General features: G+C 43.5%; 1 protein-coding gene across 3 annotated transcripts in view; it reads left to right on the forward strand.

Moving 5' to 3' along the window:
• LOC129670464 (sodium/glucose cotransporter 1-like) overlaps nt 1–17,380 on the forward strand; it is a 37,029-nt gene that overhangs the window by 11,230 nt on the left and 8,419 nt on the right. For 2 of the 3 annotated variants that reach the window (XR_008719215.1, XM_055598985.1), the window contains exons 7-12: nt 1,029–1,109; nt 3,403–3,623; nt 6,450–6,585; nt 8,875–8,982; nt 10,350–10,500; nt 14,963–15,131. Coding sequence is in view for 2 of the 3 variants with exons in the window: in XM_055598985.1 (XP_055454960.1) it covers nt 1,029–1,109; nt 3,403–3,623; nt 6,450–6,585; nt 8,875–8,982; nt 10,350–10,500; nt 14,963–15,131 (866 nt within the window). In the remaining variant the exon portion in view is untranslated. The remainder of the gene's footprint in view (nt 1–1,028; nt 1,110–3,402; nt 3,624–6,449; nt 6,586–8,874; nt 8,983–10,349; nt 10,501–14,962; nt 15,132–17,380) is intronic. The other variant, XM_055598986.1, reaches the window with a different exon arrangement.

A 17,380-nucleotide genomic window follows, 5' to 3' on the forward strand; every position in this document is an offset into this window, starting at 1 on the left:
GTGTGTGTGTGTGTGTGTGTGTGTGTGTGTGTGTGTGTGTGTGTGTTGGGGTGGGGGTGGAAGGCCACAGGACTTGGGGTGGCAGATCTGGGAGGACTGGGAAGTAAGGGTGATTGGAATGCATTATGTGAAATTCCCAAATGATGAATAAAAACCCTATGTTATAAAAAAATAAATAAATAAAGGCAGGTCTCATGTATGCAGCCTCTGCCTGGGGTAGGGGCTCTCATCACTCATTTTCTTCTACTCACGGTGTGACCAGAGGTCAAGTAAAGATAATCAGAGGGATAGAAAGCAGTCAGTAAGTTGCCCTTAGTGGTGAGGGATCTAAACTGGATTTCTTTTCCTGGTGGTATTTGCTGGTGCTGGTTGTTAAAACTGGGCAGGGGCTGAGGGAAGGCGCTGTATGGTTGGTCGAGACCCAGGACGATGCTGATGGTTGCTTCCAAACTGCGTTTCTGGGATGAAAGATGTACACATTTGATTAGGAGAGTGGCTAGATTGTAATTGTCTGGAGAAGCATGGAGAGTAATGGAAAACGGGACATAGGAAGTCAAAATACTCCACTGCTTCGGTGCATCTTCTGTTGTTGTCTGAACATGTAAAGAAGGACCTGTTAGTGAATCAGGACAAGCACAGCCGAAACAAATGAAGTGCGTATTAACCCGGCAACAGTCCATAAACTGCACTCTTGTGACATCTCAAAAATCTATTTACAGGTATAAAAGGTGTATTTTCTGAAGCAGTGTCGCGTTTATGCCATGAGTATTTAGTTCATTGTTTTTAGTAGGAGTTTTATTGGTTCAACAAAACTGGCACATCTGAAAAAAAAAAAAAAAAAAAAAAGAACCCCATCAAAGCCCATGAAGACAGAAAAGAGGCTGCTTTAGACTAAGCTCATACAACTGGATGAGACGCCTAAGGAGGACGGGTGGATGCGGGGAGGGGCGGGGCACACAGCGGGGCTCCATGCAGAGCTGCTGCGAGCAGAAGTGCTTGTGGCGTTAATTTCCTTTCTTCTTCTTCAGGCGGCCTGACGGCTGTGGCTTACGTTGAGACCTTTCAAGCTGGTATTATGATTTTGGGCTCAACTATATTAATGAGTTACGGTGAGTACGTAGGCAGGATGGTTACGTGGGGCCATCAGGGGCTGCTTGGGTTCTGAACTCCTCAGGACCCAAGGGCGTGGTCAAAAGTATTCCTTCGCTGTTGCTCTGCTCAGCCTGTTTTTAATCACGAGTGACTTTTGAGCTGTAACAATTTATTTTCATCCCCACACCGATGACTGTATTATTTTTCTCTGTTTTTCCTGTTAACACCGTGAATGGCCCCCTAGCTATGTTCTTTATACTTTTCCTTATACCCACAGACAAGTGCAGCTTTCACCCTCAACAAAGAAGCTTCTTTTTAAGGCAGATGGAGACCCTTACAGGAAGCTACATCTGGTCAAAATACAGAGGACTACACACCTGGCTTCTTACATGCTCGCTGAAAACCTGCACTTATCCTTATGAAAGTACAAGAAGCGCCCTTACCCACCGAACAATCTCCCTAGCCCTCAGCCTAAGACATTTTTAATATAATTTGTATTGTAATTTCAAATTTTGAGTTCAGATTTATCATTTTCTTCTTACTCTTGTTAAAAATGTACTTAAAGCCAGGTGTGGTGGCACAGGCAGAGATAGGCAGATCTCTGTGAATTTGAGCCCAGCCTGGTCTACAAAGGAAATCTAGAACAGCCAAGGTTACCCAGAGAAACCCTGTCTTGAAAAAAACAAGCAAAAAATGTATTTAATTTATCCAATGTTCATGAAGATAATCTCCTGTTATAATTTTGTACTTTATTTTGTTGTTATTGAACGTGAATTCTATTTTTGTAAATGCCATAATATATCTTTTATTAATTTTATACTCTTTCATTGACTAATCTTACTCCCAGATAGATCTGAATTCAAAGGTGCTTTTGAATTCAAGGGTGCTTTTTGAATTCAAGGGTGCTTTTACATGCCAAAATAAAATAAAACCTGGTTAAGTAGATGTTTTAGTAGATTTTAAATACTACTTTAATGTTAATATTATATCCAGATCTCAAAGACCAACTGGAGGCTGACCATGTATGCAAGAGCAAAGAGCCTTTATTTGGAGTTTAAGCTTTGGCTCTCTACCGTCCAACACAGTGGGGTAGGGAGGGGAGCCCTGAGCAGCTGCAAAGCTGTGTTTTTATTATGGTTTGAGCAAGGGACAGGGCTTTCAGTTCCGTGATTGGTTCACATTTAGCAGAAGCAAGCTTGTCATAAACTGATTGGCTGGTGCTGATCTAGGGGATGGGGGGGGAACTTCATGAGTGTCGAAGGAACAAGTTGTGCTCAGGGAACAGAGTGCTAACAGAAAGTGCCAGGTAACAATAGCATTCTGACTAAGCAAAGGCTTTTAACTAACCTTTAGTTTGATTGATCAAGTGCTTGGGGATTTTTTAGGGCGGTTACTAGATCGTTGTTTCTGATTTCCATGGAGGTTATTGAGTTATTGTATCTCGTTTCCATGGACTATAGCTTCATGTTCTGAGAAATAGAAACATGATCTAAACAGCTGTGGGAACATTAGCAGGAAGCAGAAACTCAGGCCTACAGTATCTTAGGAAGCCTGTCATGGCAGCACAGCTGCTTGAGCCCTTCAGTTAAGATTTCTTACCACCTAGGCTGTAAGTTCTGAAGGAAAGTTAAACTAGGATGCATAACGTTTTGTTGGCGTCTAAGGAAAAAGAATGTTAGCCTATCTTAAAATGGAGGTTCTTTAAATAATTTATGTTGAAATTATAGTTAAAAACTGGTATGAAATAAGCACCTTTAGCTTCTATAGAAAAAAATTTCAGGAGCATGCTGCTTTTAGGCATGGCTGGATCCTGGTTTATGAATGGACCAGGTGGACAGGACACCTCCTCATTGTTGTATTAACTTCCCAGAGGAAGGAAGTAATACTTCCAACATGTTCAGCAGGACCCTAGCGCGTGTTCTCTGTAGTCTAGCGGGCTCATGTGTATTCCTCACTTATCCACCATTGACCAGGAGACAGGGATTGTCAACTAAGCCAGGGTCCTCCGGAAGACTGGAAAAAGGGATATTTTGACTCATTCTAGCTAACCCGCAAGCGCACACACACATTGGAAAGAGGGTTCTGAAGTGAGATAAAGGAGGTGGCGTTCTGAGCACACAGCCCAATGTCCACTGCATTTCTTCTCCCCGGAAGAGTACACATGAGGTGTTAACCGTATGTCACTCTTGCATTTTATAGTGAGAGCCAGAAGGCCACACTGGGTCTTGTCTCCAGCGTTGGGACTTCAGCTGTGTTGTTTACTGCGCTCTTCAAGGAACTGATAAATATCATGGTTTCTTTTTTTCAAAGCCTTCCACGAAGTGGGAGGCTATCAGGAGCTGAAGGCTAAGTACTTCCGTGCCATCCCTAGTAGGACCCAGCAGGGAAACTGGACCGCCAATCCCAAGTGCTACATGCCTCGTTATGACTCTTTCCACATCTTCCGAAGTTATTCCTCTGGCGACATCCCTTGGCCTGGACTCATCTTAGGGACCACTACTGTCTCTTTGTTCCATGGGTGTGCTGATCAGGTAATTAGCCGCACTGTCCCTAAAATGACTGTCCTTAGTGTCCCTGTGGCTTGTCTGCTTCTTCATGGTTTGCCTCCTAGTTAGTATTCGCTGCCGCGATGACATTTGAGAAATGCTTTCTTTTCCAGTTGATTATAAACAGTGAAATATATTCTTGCTTAAATGTTTATGATACTTCAGCCATGATAATACCTTTTCGAGCAGGCTTTTGTGATTTGGAGACTTTAGCTTTATATGAAATTTTCATGTGCGTTTCTCATTTATAGAACATTGATATCTTTCGTGCTTCTTAAATTTATTCTTTTGAGAATTTCACACATAAGTACTATATTTACATCATTTCCACCCCTCCTTCCCACCCCTCCCACCCCTCCTATGTTCCCCAGCTCCCTCTCAGTTACATATATATGCACACGCACGTGTATATAAATATAACCTGCAGATTCCTATGTTCCTCACATGTGTGTATGTGTGTTCAGGATCGACCACGTGGGATTAAATAATCCGTGGGGGCCCGAGCCTGAAGAAAAGTGATTCTCCTTTTCTTAGTGGCCATTGATCACTTATAACCTTTCCTCTAGGGGTGGACATTATGAAATTTCCCCCATCTCCAATGGTGTGTCAGCTGGTGGTATCATTGTACAGGCTTTGCTTAAATAACAATACTGCTGAGATTGTGTGTGCGTGTGTGTGCGTGTGTGTGTGTGTGTATGTTGACAGCTTTCTTGACATCTATAGAAGACTATCTTGAAGTAGATGTGCTAACCTTCTGGCTCTCACAGTGTTTCTATGCTCTCTTCTTCAGTGTTCCCTGATCTTTGGGAACAGAAGTTGCATTGCTGATGTATCAGTTGGGGTTGAGCACCTGTGGTGGCTTGAGTAAGGATGACCCCCCCCCCCCCCCGGCTCATATATTTGAATATTTAGTCATCAGGCAATGATACTACTTGAGAAGGATTAGGAGCTGTAGCCTTGTTGGTGTAGACCTGGTCTTGTTGGAGGAAGTTTGGAGAGGGAGGGCTTTGAGACTTTTTTTTTTTTTTTTTGAGACAGGGTTTCTCTTGTAGCCTTGGCTGTCCTCAAACTCACCACCTGCCTCTGCCTCCCCAAGTGCTGGGATTAAAGCCATGCACTACCACACACATCCTCCTGGCTTCGAGATTTCAAAAGCTGAAACCAGACCCCGTGTCTCTCTCTGTCTCCTGCCTTTGGATCCAGATTGTAGACCGCTCAGCACCATCTGTGCCTGTATGCTACCATGCTCCTCACCATGATGAAAATGGAATAAACCTCCAGAAGTATAAGCCAGCCCCAATTAAATGCTTTCCTTTATATTATTTTATAAAAGTTGCCATGGTCATCGCATTTCTTCACAGCAGTAGAACACTGACTAAGATAGTGTCTGTGGTGGTCTCTATTAGCTGCTGCTGCTGCTGCTGCTGCAAAAAGCTTCTTTGGCAAAGGGTAGGAACTACAGTTAACTGTTGTGAAAATCCTATCGCTGATCCTCTTACTGCTAAATCACATTGTCGAATTGCTTTATTCTTACAGATTCTTTCCTAGACCCAGTAATATCCCACTGTAAACTCTATTTTATGTCCCATGCCTGTAAGTCCCATGGACATATTTTCCCACTATTTGATTATTTTCTTTTCTTTCTTTATCTGTTTATTTTTTTTGGTTTTTCCAGACAGGGCTTCTCTGTGTAGCCTTGGCTGTCCTAGAACTTACTCTGTAGACCAGGCTGACCTCGAACTCACAGAGAATCAACTGCCTCTGCCCCTGGAGTGCTGGGACTAAAGGTGTGCACCACCATGGCCAGCTGAACGCTCCTTAAAAGCATGACATTTAGTACACACCTTGGATGTTCTGATCACTCTACACCATTCTCCTTTTTGCCTTCCCTTTTAAGTGATTCTCCATCCTCTGGCTGTACTATTCCCTTTGGCATGATATCATGATGCCTTTTATAGCACTGGCACCGTGAAATGGGTCACAAAACAATGGGAAAGTCTAGTATTTTTTTTTCTTGAAACACGGTTTTACTATGTAGCCCTGGCTGGCCCAGGACTCTTTACATAGACTAGTATGTCCTCAAACTCACAGAGGTCCATTTTCCTCTGTCTACTGAGTGCTGGGATTAAGGGCACGTACCTTCACATTGGGGAAGAAAGATGACATGTTCAAAGGCCGTAGAGCTGGAAGTGATGGCGCACACCTTTGATCCCAGCCCTTAAGGAGGCAGAAGCAGGCAGCTCTGTGAGTTCAAGGCCAGCCTCCTCTACAGAATAAGTTCCAATACAGCCAGGACTACATAGTGAAACCCTGTCTCAGGAAGGGGGGAAGAAAAAAAAAAAGAGAGCCTGAAAGAAAAATCCACAGAATCTCATTTTAGTTTTGATGAATGAAGCTCATGCTTCACTTGAACAGTCGGTTATTTCCATGGCCAATCAGTCATAAGGGCCTATTCCTTCAGTTGGCAGAAATAATATATTTTGCCCCTGTGAGGCAGTCTTGCCCATATCAGGGGACAGCTTGTGAGCCTTACATTTTCATGGCTGGCGTGTAATGCTCACAGTGAGGCCAAAACCATACAAACAATCCCCTCCCACCCATTAGCTGTGTATAGGGTAAGAAGTGTGCTCATTTGTTACCTATGTCTCTAATCCTGGATGGCCCAAAGATGAACAGAAGGAGGCTGAGCATCTTAGCAAAACCCAGCAGAGTCCGCATCCCGCTGGTGGAATAGGTGCAAGTGTCTTATCAGTGCTGGGCATCCCAGGCTCTGTGCTCCACGGACTCCATCCACTCGTCTTTCCTCGACAGGTTTCTGTCCAGAGGTTTCTGGCAGGAAAGAGCAAGCTTCATATGAAAGGTGGCTGCCTCTTGTATGGGTACCTGAAGCTGCTGCCCATGTTCTTCATGGTGATGCCAGGAATGATCAGCCGCATTCTGTACACAGGTAAATCCTTGATGCTGACATGCTTTCTTAGAGATCCAGGGGACATCTGAAGTATTGGGTCTCCCACAGTGTGCTAGCCATTGGGATTGCCCAAGAGTGCCTCTTTAGAATGTATCTGAGTAGAAGCGCTTGAGGTGTACAGCAATACAGAAATTTCAGGGTGATAAGAAGAAGAACAGACCGAAGCGCCTCTCCCATCCTGGTACAGTCATGTTCCTCCCCACCAGAGAAAAACCCGGCTACAATGCTGGGCACAGTCTTTAGGAATCTGGATTGCTCCATCACATCACAGACTTTATGCTGTGTGCGTCAGATGCTGTCCTGGGACCTCTTTGATAGGCTCCGTGTTTGTCACAGCCCTACACTGAGCTCTCCTAGCACTCATTGAACTCATGAGACAATTTGAGAGAGGCTGCTGTGGAAAGAAAGACTTGAAGAAAGGCCCATATTCTTTCTACTAAATGCCATTAGCACACCGCCTGCTTCCCCTAAGGAGTGGTCAGCACTTCATAGTGTATTTCCTCCCATGTCAGCCAAGTTTTGCTAGCTTGACCTATCTCTCAGGCAACGAACGAGTCTTGCTTATTCATTAGGGAAGGAAACAGTTACCTTGGTAAGTATATCCACAAGAGTAGTGTCCTAGTTAAGTTTCTATTACTGTGATAAAACACCATTACTAAAAGCAATTTGAGGGAGGAAAGGGTTTATTTCATCTTACGTTTCCAGATATGAGTCCATCACTGAGGGACATCAGGGCAGGGACTCAAGGCAGGAACCTGAAGGCAGGAGCTAAAGCAGAAGACATGGAGGAAAGCTGCTTACTGACTTGTTCCTCATGGCTTGGTTAGCCCGCTTTCTTATACAATCCAGAAACCTCCATGGCCAGGACTGGCACTGCCCATAGCAGGATGGGACCTCCCACATCAATTATTAATTAAGAAAATGACTCACAGATTTACCTATGGGTCGATCTGATGGGGACATTTTCTCAATAGAGGTTCTCTCTTCTCAGATGACCCTAGCTTGCATTAACAAATAAACAAAAACAGAACAAAACAAAAACCCCCAAACCAGCAGCCCAGGTAGAATGGGTGGCTTGGACTGCATCCTGCTAAGTGTTTTAGACATGGTCAAAGTAAATGGAGAACAAGTTATAGTGCTAACTAACATGAGTGGTGGTCACCTCTCACTGAACTCCACCCTTCAGTGTGCCCTGAGACATACTTCTCTTCCTGTGCCCATTCCCCCCCTTCCCAGCTTCAACAGAGAGGAATCTCAACATTTCACTTTTTGCTCTTCAGTAATCAAGTATTGTCATTAGACACCATGAATATTTCTTTTTGATAAATTAGAAAATTGGCCTTCCTGCTCTCTAACATTGGAGTCCAGTTTATTATGCTGAACTGTGCCCATCTTGGAGCAAAGGGTAATGAGTTTCTGAGTGGTTCCAGTGTTAGTGCATGGTGGATGGTTCACAGACTTCCTTAACACTTCACTGGGATCTTTGAAAGCCTTATGGAGGTCCTATGGCTTGCCGTTGGGTGTTGTAGAAAAATATTAAACTCTAAAAAGGCTTCTTTCCCAAATAATTGAGAAAGAGATCTCCTGAGATTATAAAAGCTTTAAGGAATAGTAACTTGGCAGGTATCAACCCTCTAAGCTATTTTGCTATTTCTCAGCTACACACCCCATGTTACTTGACTTTATCGTTCTTGTCTGGGCTGTTTGTTTTATCAGGCCAGCACTCATGGTCACACGGTCATGGTCCATCCTGCTCCATGGTGACTTTCTTCTCCCTGCTTCCTCTCCTGATTCTCCATTTCTGCTTCCTCTCCCTCTTTCTCCTGGCCTTGTGGTCTCTCTCAGACCCCAAACCTCAGCACCTCAGCTCCACCTATTTTTCTTCTGCCCAGTCACAGGCTTCAGCAACTTTATTAACCAACCAATTTTAAATTAGGTTGAGCAAGGTTTACACAACAAAGACAGGTTTGGGTGAGAATGTGCTTGTCTAGGCGGCAACCAGATCTTGGGGGCCAGTAATTAGCATTAGAATGCATAGCACCAGACCAACTCTTGAGCCAGTAGAAGGACCAGGTCATTTGATTTCTAAGATCCTGAGTCTCAGCTCTTTTTTCCTGTGGGTAGAAGGACTGTGAATTGGAGCCATCATGCCAGGAATCCAATACCTACCTGTACACAAGTGATTCCTAATTGGTTTCCCTTCTGCCAAGCTCAGATTTGAGAGCTCTATAACCAGGATATTGATATGACCCATACTTCTCTTGGCAGATCAAGTGGCATGCGTTGTACCTTCAGAATGTCAGAAGTTCTGTGGCAGACAAACCGGCTGTAGCGTCCTGGCTTATCCAGTGCTAGTGATAGGAATAATGCCTTCTGGTAAGAAGTGGGCCTTTCCACCAAGGGCTCCATGACTAACAGGAGGGACAGGTAGGAGTAAGCATACAGGAATGACTTCCTCACCAACCAGCCCGTAATTCTGCATGTAGAGGCAAGCTGTGTATTGGGGGTGGTTTGCAGTGGAACAAGCTTTGCCTTGGCCCTCTCTCCTGCCCACACTGAAAGTGACTATCCTCATGGAGGCACAACCTATGCACACTGATTATTGATGTCATGTGCTCATTTATCCAGGAAATTATTTTTATAGTGTAAGGCATTGTTGTAAGCCCCTAGAATACACACACCAGCAAGAACGGTGCTGTCCTCAAGTTGTTTATCATCCAGAGACGTCAGTTAAAGAGCCATGCAGTTAGCCAGCAGTCAGGTTCATTAATATGTGGCAGTAGCCTTCACATTTTCTTCATCTACTTCTCCAGATTTCAGTGAAATGAGCAAATAAATCTTAAAAAAAAAATGTGTCAGCTCTGGAGTTCAACATTTCCATAAACTCCATTTCCATAATCTCCCACAGACTTGGGGAGATACTGACCATGCTGCAATCTAGGAAGAGATTTGTCTGACTCTGACCTTGAATCCTGGGAAGCGGCCTGTCCTAGAGCAGCTAGGGCTGACACTGGGGACTAATGCTCCAAGGAGAGCAAATTCTGGAATCCCAGTCTGTGTCTTCCAGCCCTGAAGGGCCCATTAAAGTCACTTGGGGGACTGACATGGAGAGTTTCCAGGTGAGGTCCTGGTTATCTTCAGATTCTCCTGATAGAAAAAAAAAAAATCAAATAGAGCAGTCCCCAACACCTGGCCCAGGCAGCAGGTAGTGGTACCAAGTTGTCTCTGTAGTGTTGGGTAAATGCTTCCTCTATTTGTATGAACTCTTCTACTTATTTTGTCTACATCTTAACAGCCTTATGGTAGTGTCTGCCCACTTCACAGATTTCTTGCTTACAGCACAGATCTCTCCAAGCTGGGACACAAGTAATGGTGTCCATCTCACAGGGCTGTAATTAAGAGTGATGTAGCCTGACACAGACTAATCCTCCAAGAAATGGTAGTTACCATTATTCTGGAAGCACACAGCAGGAAACTAGTGTCCTGTTACAAATCAGGAACAAATTAACACAGTGTCTTGGAATTCCACTGCAGGTAAAAACTTCATGTATTAAGGGAGACACCGGTGTTTGAAAATGGGATACAGAGTTAAGAAAATGTAACTGATAAGAAAAAAATAAAATTAAAAAAAAAAATAAATTAATTAAAAAGAAAAAAAAAGAAAATGTTCCCTAGGAGGTCAAGGCCTTCTCTGGCCTGGTCTGAGAACTGGAAGTCCAGGAAATGTTTTTTCTTTCTTGCAGGCCTGCAAGGCTTTATGCTGTCCACAGTCTGTGCCTCCCTCATGTCGTCTCTGACTTCCATTTTCAACAGTTCCAGTGCCCTGTTCACTATGAACATTTACACCTGGATTCGGCCCACAGCCACTGAAAAGGAGCTCATGGTGTCTGGAAGGTGAGTGTTCCAGTCACATTAGTCAGGGTGTCCATGGTTGCCTCAAAAATAGGCTGTAATGCTTGGCACAGAATTACTGTTTTCTCACTCTGTGTGGGTGGGGGCTACTTTTATGCAGCTTTGCAATAATAGTGTAATGCTTTGATTATAAAAAAAAAATACTGTTTCCAAGCAGTAAAAAGAAAGAAAGAAAGTAATAATAATTACGGTAATAAAAATAAGCATAGTTTAATGTATCTCTCCACCAAGGAATATTTATATAAGCTGACCCGATAACTTACTTAATCCTCATGAAAAATGTTAAAGGCAACTTTTACTTTTTTTAATTAAAAAAACAGTTTTTCATACAATATATTATGATCACACTTTTTTTCCTCTTTCAACTCCTCCTAGATCTTCCCACCCACCCCAATTCTGAGGTTTTTCTTTTCCTCTTTAAAAATAAACAAGCAAATCACAACAACAAAAACTTACCCAACAAAACCAAACCAAAACAACACACAGCAAACAAACAAACAAATAACACAGAAACACAAAAAGAAAACTGAAATATATAAGCAAAAGAAAAATAAGACACCCCCCCCCAAACAAAAAATGACCAAACCAAACAAAAATGAAACGAAAAGTCTAAAAAGCACCATTCCATGTTGGCCATCTGCTGCTGGGCAGGGAGCTGGCTCTAAATATAGTCAGTATACCCAGTGAGACGCCATTGGAGAAAACCGGTTTTCCTTTGCAAGCAGGTGTCGAATTCAGATAGCTTCTTGGTTAAGACTTCTCAGTGCTAGAACCCCATCTGGAGTGAACCTGTGTGACCCTGTGCATATTGCCACGGTTTCTGTGAATTTTTCTGTCCACCAGCTCTCTTGTGTCTGGAGGATACTGTTTCCTTGGAGGCCATCCCCTCTGGCTCTTGAAATCTGTCTGTCTCCTCTTCCACATTGATCCCTGAGCCCTGAGGAGAGGGTTTGATGAGGGCATCCCATTTAGGACCAAGTGTTCCAAAATCTCCCACTCTCTCCATATTGTCCAGTTGTCGGTCCCTGTGAGTTAAAGCTTATTTCTCACTTTTGATTATATCAGATTCAGGGTATCTGATCTCACATTTAGGTCCTTGATTCATTTGGAGTTGAGTTTTGTGCTGGGTGATAAATATGGATCCATTTGCATTCTTCTGAATGTAGCCATCTAGTTTGACCAGAATCATTTGATGATGCTTCCTTTCCCATACTGGGCATCTCTGGCTTCTTTGGAAAAAATCAGATGGTTTTGCATGTTTGTGTGCATAGTGTGCACGTGTGTTTGCTCACACGCATGTGAGGCTGACGTCAGTTATGCCCTTAGTCTCTTTTACTGTGTATGTTGAAGCTGGGGCTCTCACTGAACACAGAGCTCACCCTTTTGGATAGTCTGGCTAGCAAGTTTGATCTTGGATTTCCCCATTTCAGATTCCACACACTGGGATTACAGGAGGGAGGTTATACTCACCTAGTTTTTTATGTGGGTTCTGGGGATCTGGACTCCAGCCTTCAGTGCTTTAGCCATGGAACTATCTCTCCAGCCCAAGATTTCAGTTTTACGTCACTAAAAAATATATATGGGAAAATGAGATGAGGCTAAATGAAACTTAAGTGTTCTAAGGTTCTAGATAGAGGTATTAGAGATATGATAAAAGTAAAACTTGAGGGCTGGAGGGATGGCTCAGAGATTAAGAATACTGACTGCTCTTCCAGAGGACCTGGGTTCACATCCCAGCACCCACATGACAGCCACAGCTGTCTGTAATTCCAGTTCCAGGGGATCAGGCACCCTCACAAAGACATACATGCAGACAAAACACCAATACACATAAAATGAAAAATAAATAAATTACTTATAGCCAAATTGATGAGCAGGGGAGAGAATAAAGCTAGACTTCCTGCCTTCTAGAGGAGGAGGAGTTAGATAGAAAGTAGGGGATTTAGCCATGGGCAGAAGTCCAGGAGACATGAGGAGAGAGCAGATGAACAGAGAAAGCCACGAAGTGCAAGTATCCCTGGGATTTATGCTGGGAGAAAGCCAGACTAGCTTAGAGGGTTAAGAACAGATTAAAACTGCTCAGGATGGTGCTGTAAAACTTGATAAAAAATTTATTAAAAGCATGGCCAAGATTATATGATTATATATACTTATTTAAACTAATTGCATGTTCTTTGCAGCGACTTCCTTTTTAATATAAGACAATAGTTTGGCAGTTAAAAACTTCCTCAGCACTCACTTAGAGCAGCAGTGAGATGTTTTATTTATTTAATGGTTTTTCCAAGACAGGGTTTGTCTATGCAGCCTTGGCTGTCCTGGAACTTGCTCTGTAAACAAGGCTGGCCTCAAATTCACAGAGGTCCACTTGCCTCTGCCTCCCCAGTGCTGGGATTAAAAGTGTGTGCCACCATAACCCAGCCTCCAACTTTTTATTATGTCTCTGGTACCTCTATCTAGAGCCTTAGAACACTTAAGTTTTTTTTTAGCCTCATCTCATTTTCTCAGGTATTTTCTAGTGACATAAAACTGAAATCTCGGGCTGGAAAGATGGTTCCATGAGCAGAACACAAATAGGTGAAATGAAATCAGGAGGCCAATTCTCCACATGTTATATTACAACACTTAATGTATATGACAAAGAAAATATATTCAAAGTTGCAAGACAGAAACAGCAAGTCACACAAAAAGGCAGTCCCATCAGAATAACTGCACACTTCTCAACAGAAACTTTAAAAACAAGGAAAGTTTGGAATAAGGTATTTCACACTCTAAAAGCAACCCAGACTACTATATCCAGCAAAATTACCTTCTATAATTGAAGGAGAAAGCAAAACCTCCCCATGATAAAAACAGGTTACAACAATTTATGACTACTAAGCCAGCTCTACAGTATATATTTGAAGGAATTCTTTGGACTGAAGAGAAAGAAAAACCCATTCACAAGACTACAGGGAAGAATAAAACACAGTTGAATAGCAGGTAATCAAACGAGAAATAAGAAAATATGATACAGAGCAGACTCAGCAAAGTGACAGGAATTAGTACTTATATTTCATCAATAACTCTGAGTATTAATGGTATTGATCCTACAATAAAGAGAGAGACTAGCAGATTGGTGTATGTGTGTGGGGGGTGGGGTGGGGGGTGGTCTCTCTCTGCAAACACCACAGCCAGCAGAGTGTTGGTCTCTGTGAGGCAAGAAGGAAGTCGTGTTCAACACAACTCAGTGGCCAGTGTTAAAGTTCTTGTGCAGACACCAGCCAGTTTCTTTTAGATATATTTAAGTACAACACAGTTTTGGAAAAAGACTCCCTAGTGGCAGCTCAATTCTGTGTGCACAGTAAAGCTTCAGGCACGACTACACCAAAACTCTTTGTAAAGTATATGTTAGCTCTTTCCTAAAGATAGGTTCTACAGATTGACTACATTGCCCTTTTAAGGGTCTGGGGGAGGATCTGGTGTGGTCTCAGTCGTACAGATGATGCAGAGGTCACCAGGCTGTCAACCACTTCTGCTCCCATTTGTAAAATACAGCGATATCTCCCGTAAAGATGGGTTCTGTTGACTGAGAAACAGCGCTGAAGGGTCCAGGGAGAATGACTGTGATAAACGTGGTGGGCGGAGTCAGGTGTGGCCTGGCCCTACAGATAGTGCAGATCACCAGGCTGTTTACCACTTACATTCTAGCTTTTTGGGCAGAAAACAGGATACATATCTCTTGCTTTATAAGAGATAGCCCTAGCATGGTTAACATTCCTGGTTTCCGTAGTGCTTGCACAAGGACATTGTGCCCTCAACAGATTGGGTTAAAAAAAAAACAAAAACAAACAACTCATCACTACTCATCTTTTTGTTGTCTCAGAACATGTATTTTACCACCAAAATAGACACCATGTTCAGTACAAGGATGGAAAAAAAGCACCCCAAGCGATCGAAACTAGAAAATACTAAGATATTACTATTGGATCAAAACAGACTTCAAACCAAAATTAATCTGAAAGTATAAAAGCAGGTCATTCCATAATAATCAAGAGAAGAATCCTGGTGAGCTCAGCTTTACAAAATAAACACCACTAGATGTGAAGAAACAGATTAGCCCCAACTTAATAGTGTGGGTGGCTTCAATAGTTCAGCCTCTCCAGTAGACAAAAATAAGCAGAGAAACCTCTGATTTGAATGACATTACAGATCAGATAGATAAAATAGATCTAGTAGTACATTTCTTTCAAAGACTAAAGAATATATATTCTCAGCAGGCAACTAAACTTTCCCTAAAGTAGATCATAATTGCAACAATAGTAGTCATAATAATAAACAGAAGCAACAAAGGAAAAGCTACTAGTTAGGATTTGTAGGGTTTTCTTTTTTCTTTCTCTTTCTTTTCTTTTTTTTTTTTCAGGAGAAAAATCTTCAAATTATCACTGAGTGTTGGTTTAATTCACAGGTTTTTTGTTATAATCTTACTTGCTGTCACCATTGTCTGGATCCCTATTATAGAAATGGCTCCCAGTGAAATACTGTTTGAGTACATGCAGGTCCTTAAGAGCTGCTTGACACCAAGCGTGACTGCTGTCTTTCTGCTGGCCGTATTTTGCAAGAGAGTGAACGAGCAGGTGGGTGTTCACCAAGACTGTAGATGTCCTTATAAGGGCTGTCTGTGGGCATCTCTTAGGTATCAGGAGTTCATTAGGGGACACCCTTACCATTGTGGCATGTAGGGAAAGAAATGCACCGCCTTTGTTTTCTTCCCTTAGTAAAGCAATCCACTCTCATCCCTGCCAGACAAAGTTGCCCACCTAAAGCTTGAAAAGACAAGCAACCCCCTTCTCCTGCACAGCTGCCTCTAAGAAACTACACCTCCATTGCCTCTGTTCACGGAGAGAGCCCACATTCTGTGCTGAGTTCCAGTGGCAGATTCCTCAGCTTCTCTGCACTGAGAACAAAAAGAAAAAAATGAAAGAAAGAAAGAAAGAAAGAAAGAAAGAAAGAAAGAAAGAATACCCCCCCCCCAAAAAAAACCCAAACCAAAAGGTCCAAATTAATGGCTTATCTTATGAGCAACACTTTGTGTATAAATTGATGGCATGGCTGCTCCATGGTATGGTTAAAGAGGAGGTTTTTATTGTAGATATGAGAGAGAACAGCTAGAGGCATCTGGAAGGGTTGGGAAGGAAGTAGACTGAACGTGGCCAGCAGATGGGGCATGAGAGAAGCAGGAGCAGATCAGGGCAGCGTGAAAGTGAAACATGGAGGGAGAGGGAGAGAGAGAGAGAGAGAGAGAGAGAGAGAGAGAGAGAGAATCCATGAGGCTTTTAAGAGCATCTGTGAGGAAAGCCCATGAACTGGGGAGTTTAGGATAGGGGAGAGAGATAAGGGCTAGGCTGCTAGCATGGATGCTGAAATGTGTTGCTGGTACTTGTGACACTGAGGGAGCCTGGAGGCCACCGTGGGCTTTGATATGCTGATAGGCAGCACAGGTAGCCACATGCCCCTTCAACCAGAGAGTCTACTCCTTTGGGTGGGGGGGAACCAGTTTCACAATTTCCAGAGGAATGCTTTCTCTTGTCCCCTTTCCCCTACTCCTGAGACAGGGTTTCACTGTGCAGCCTTGGCTGTCCCAGAACTTGCTCTGTAGAGCAGGCTGGCCTTGAACTCACAAGAGATCTGCCTGCCTCTGCCTCCTGAGTGCTGGGATTAAAGGTGTGTACCACCACCACCCGGCCTGGAATGCTGTCTTTTATCTAACCACCAGAAATCCTACGATAGCCCAGACTGAGCTCATTTCTGGATATTTGGACTACCTTTTGGGGTTTGGGGAAGTGGAGCTTCCTTTGCAGGCATGAGTTCTTATGATTCTTATTGTCTTAAATTTTTTTTTTTAATCCTGTCTTAAACTTTCTTGTTACCCTGGACAGAAATGAGTGAGCTGGCCTTGCACAAGTTCCCATATACATATCCTAGGCCATTTACGATCTGGCCCTGCACACTCGCCAGACCCTCCCTTCTCCATGGACAGCCCATAGATCCAGACTGCCCCAAACTGATGATTGCTGAATTTACCCCCTTAAGCCTTCTTTCATGGACTGCCAGGAATATATTTTGGCTGCTCCACTTGGCTGAGGTTTCTCCAAGGCTCATCTCAGCTGCTCACAGTCCCTTAGCCCACCTGCTGGCCCTGTCACTCCACCCAGCTCACAGAGACTTAATTTAGCAGCAGCAATGTCAGAGGAGTAACCCAGGCCCTAGAGTTGCTTCCTTTACTCTCCTTGGAAAGGAGTGGCCGGAATGGGAGGCAGCCATGGAAGTCCACCTCTCTCTGATGACAACAAAACTTAGGATATTTAGACGCCCCCAAACCTCTCTCAGTGTCGCTGGCTCAAGGTTGCAGTGTTATGCCCAATTCATGAGACCCCCCAGAAGACCACCAGGGAGTCAAGTCCATTGCAAAACACATGAGGATCTTTATTTGCTGCTCAAGCTGTACTCTCACAGACACCAAAGCACTGGTATCCAGCAGAGATCCCCAGCTCTGGGTTGGGTTGTGGGTGATTTATAGGTCCCAGTCCCTCCCAGCATTCCCAAAGCAGGGGATTCTAGCCTTTATTATTATTATTATTAGTTACATTTTATTAACTCTGTATCCCAGGTGTATCCCACTCCCTCATTCCCTCCCAATCCCACCCTCCCTCCCTCATCTCCTCCCTGCCCCTTTCCAAGTCCACTGATTGGGGAGGACCTCCTCCCCTTATCTGACCCTGTTTTATCAGGTATCTTCAGGACTGGCTGCAAAGTCCTCCTCTGTGGCCTAGCAGGGCTGTTCCTCCCTTGGGGGAATTCTAGCCTTCTTTTGGACTAGATTCCC

Source organism: Psammomys obesus, unplaced genomic scaffold (assembly GCF_907164565.1).
Source record: "Psammomys obesus unplaced genomic scaffold, mPsaObe1.curated_primary_1811, whole genome shotgun sequence".
NCBI classification, from domain to species: Eukaryota; Metazoa; Chordata; class Mammalia; order Rodentia; family Muridae; genus Psammomys; species Psammomys obesus.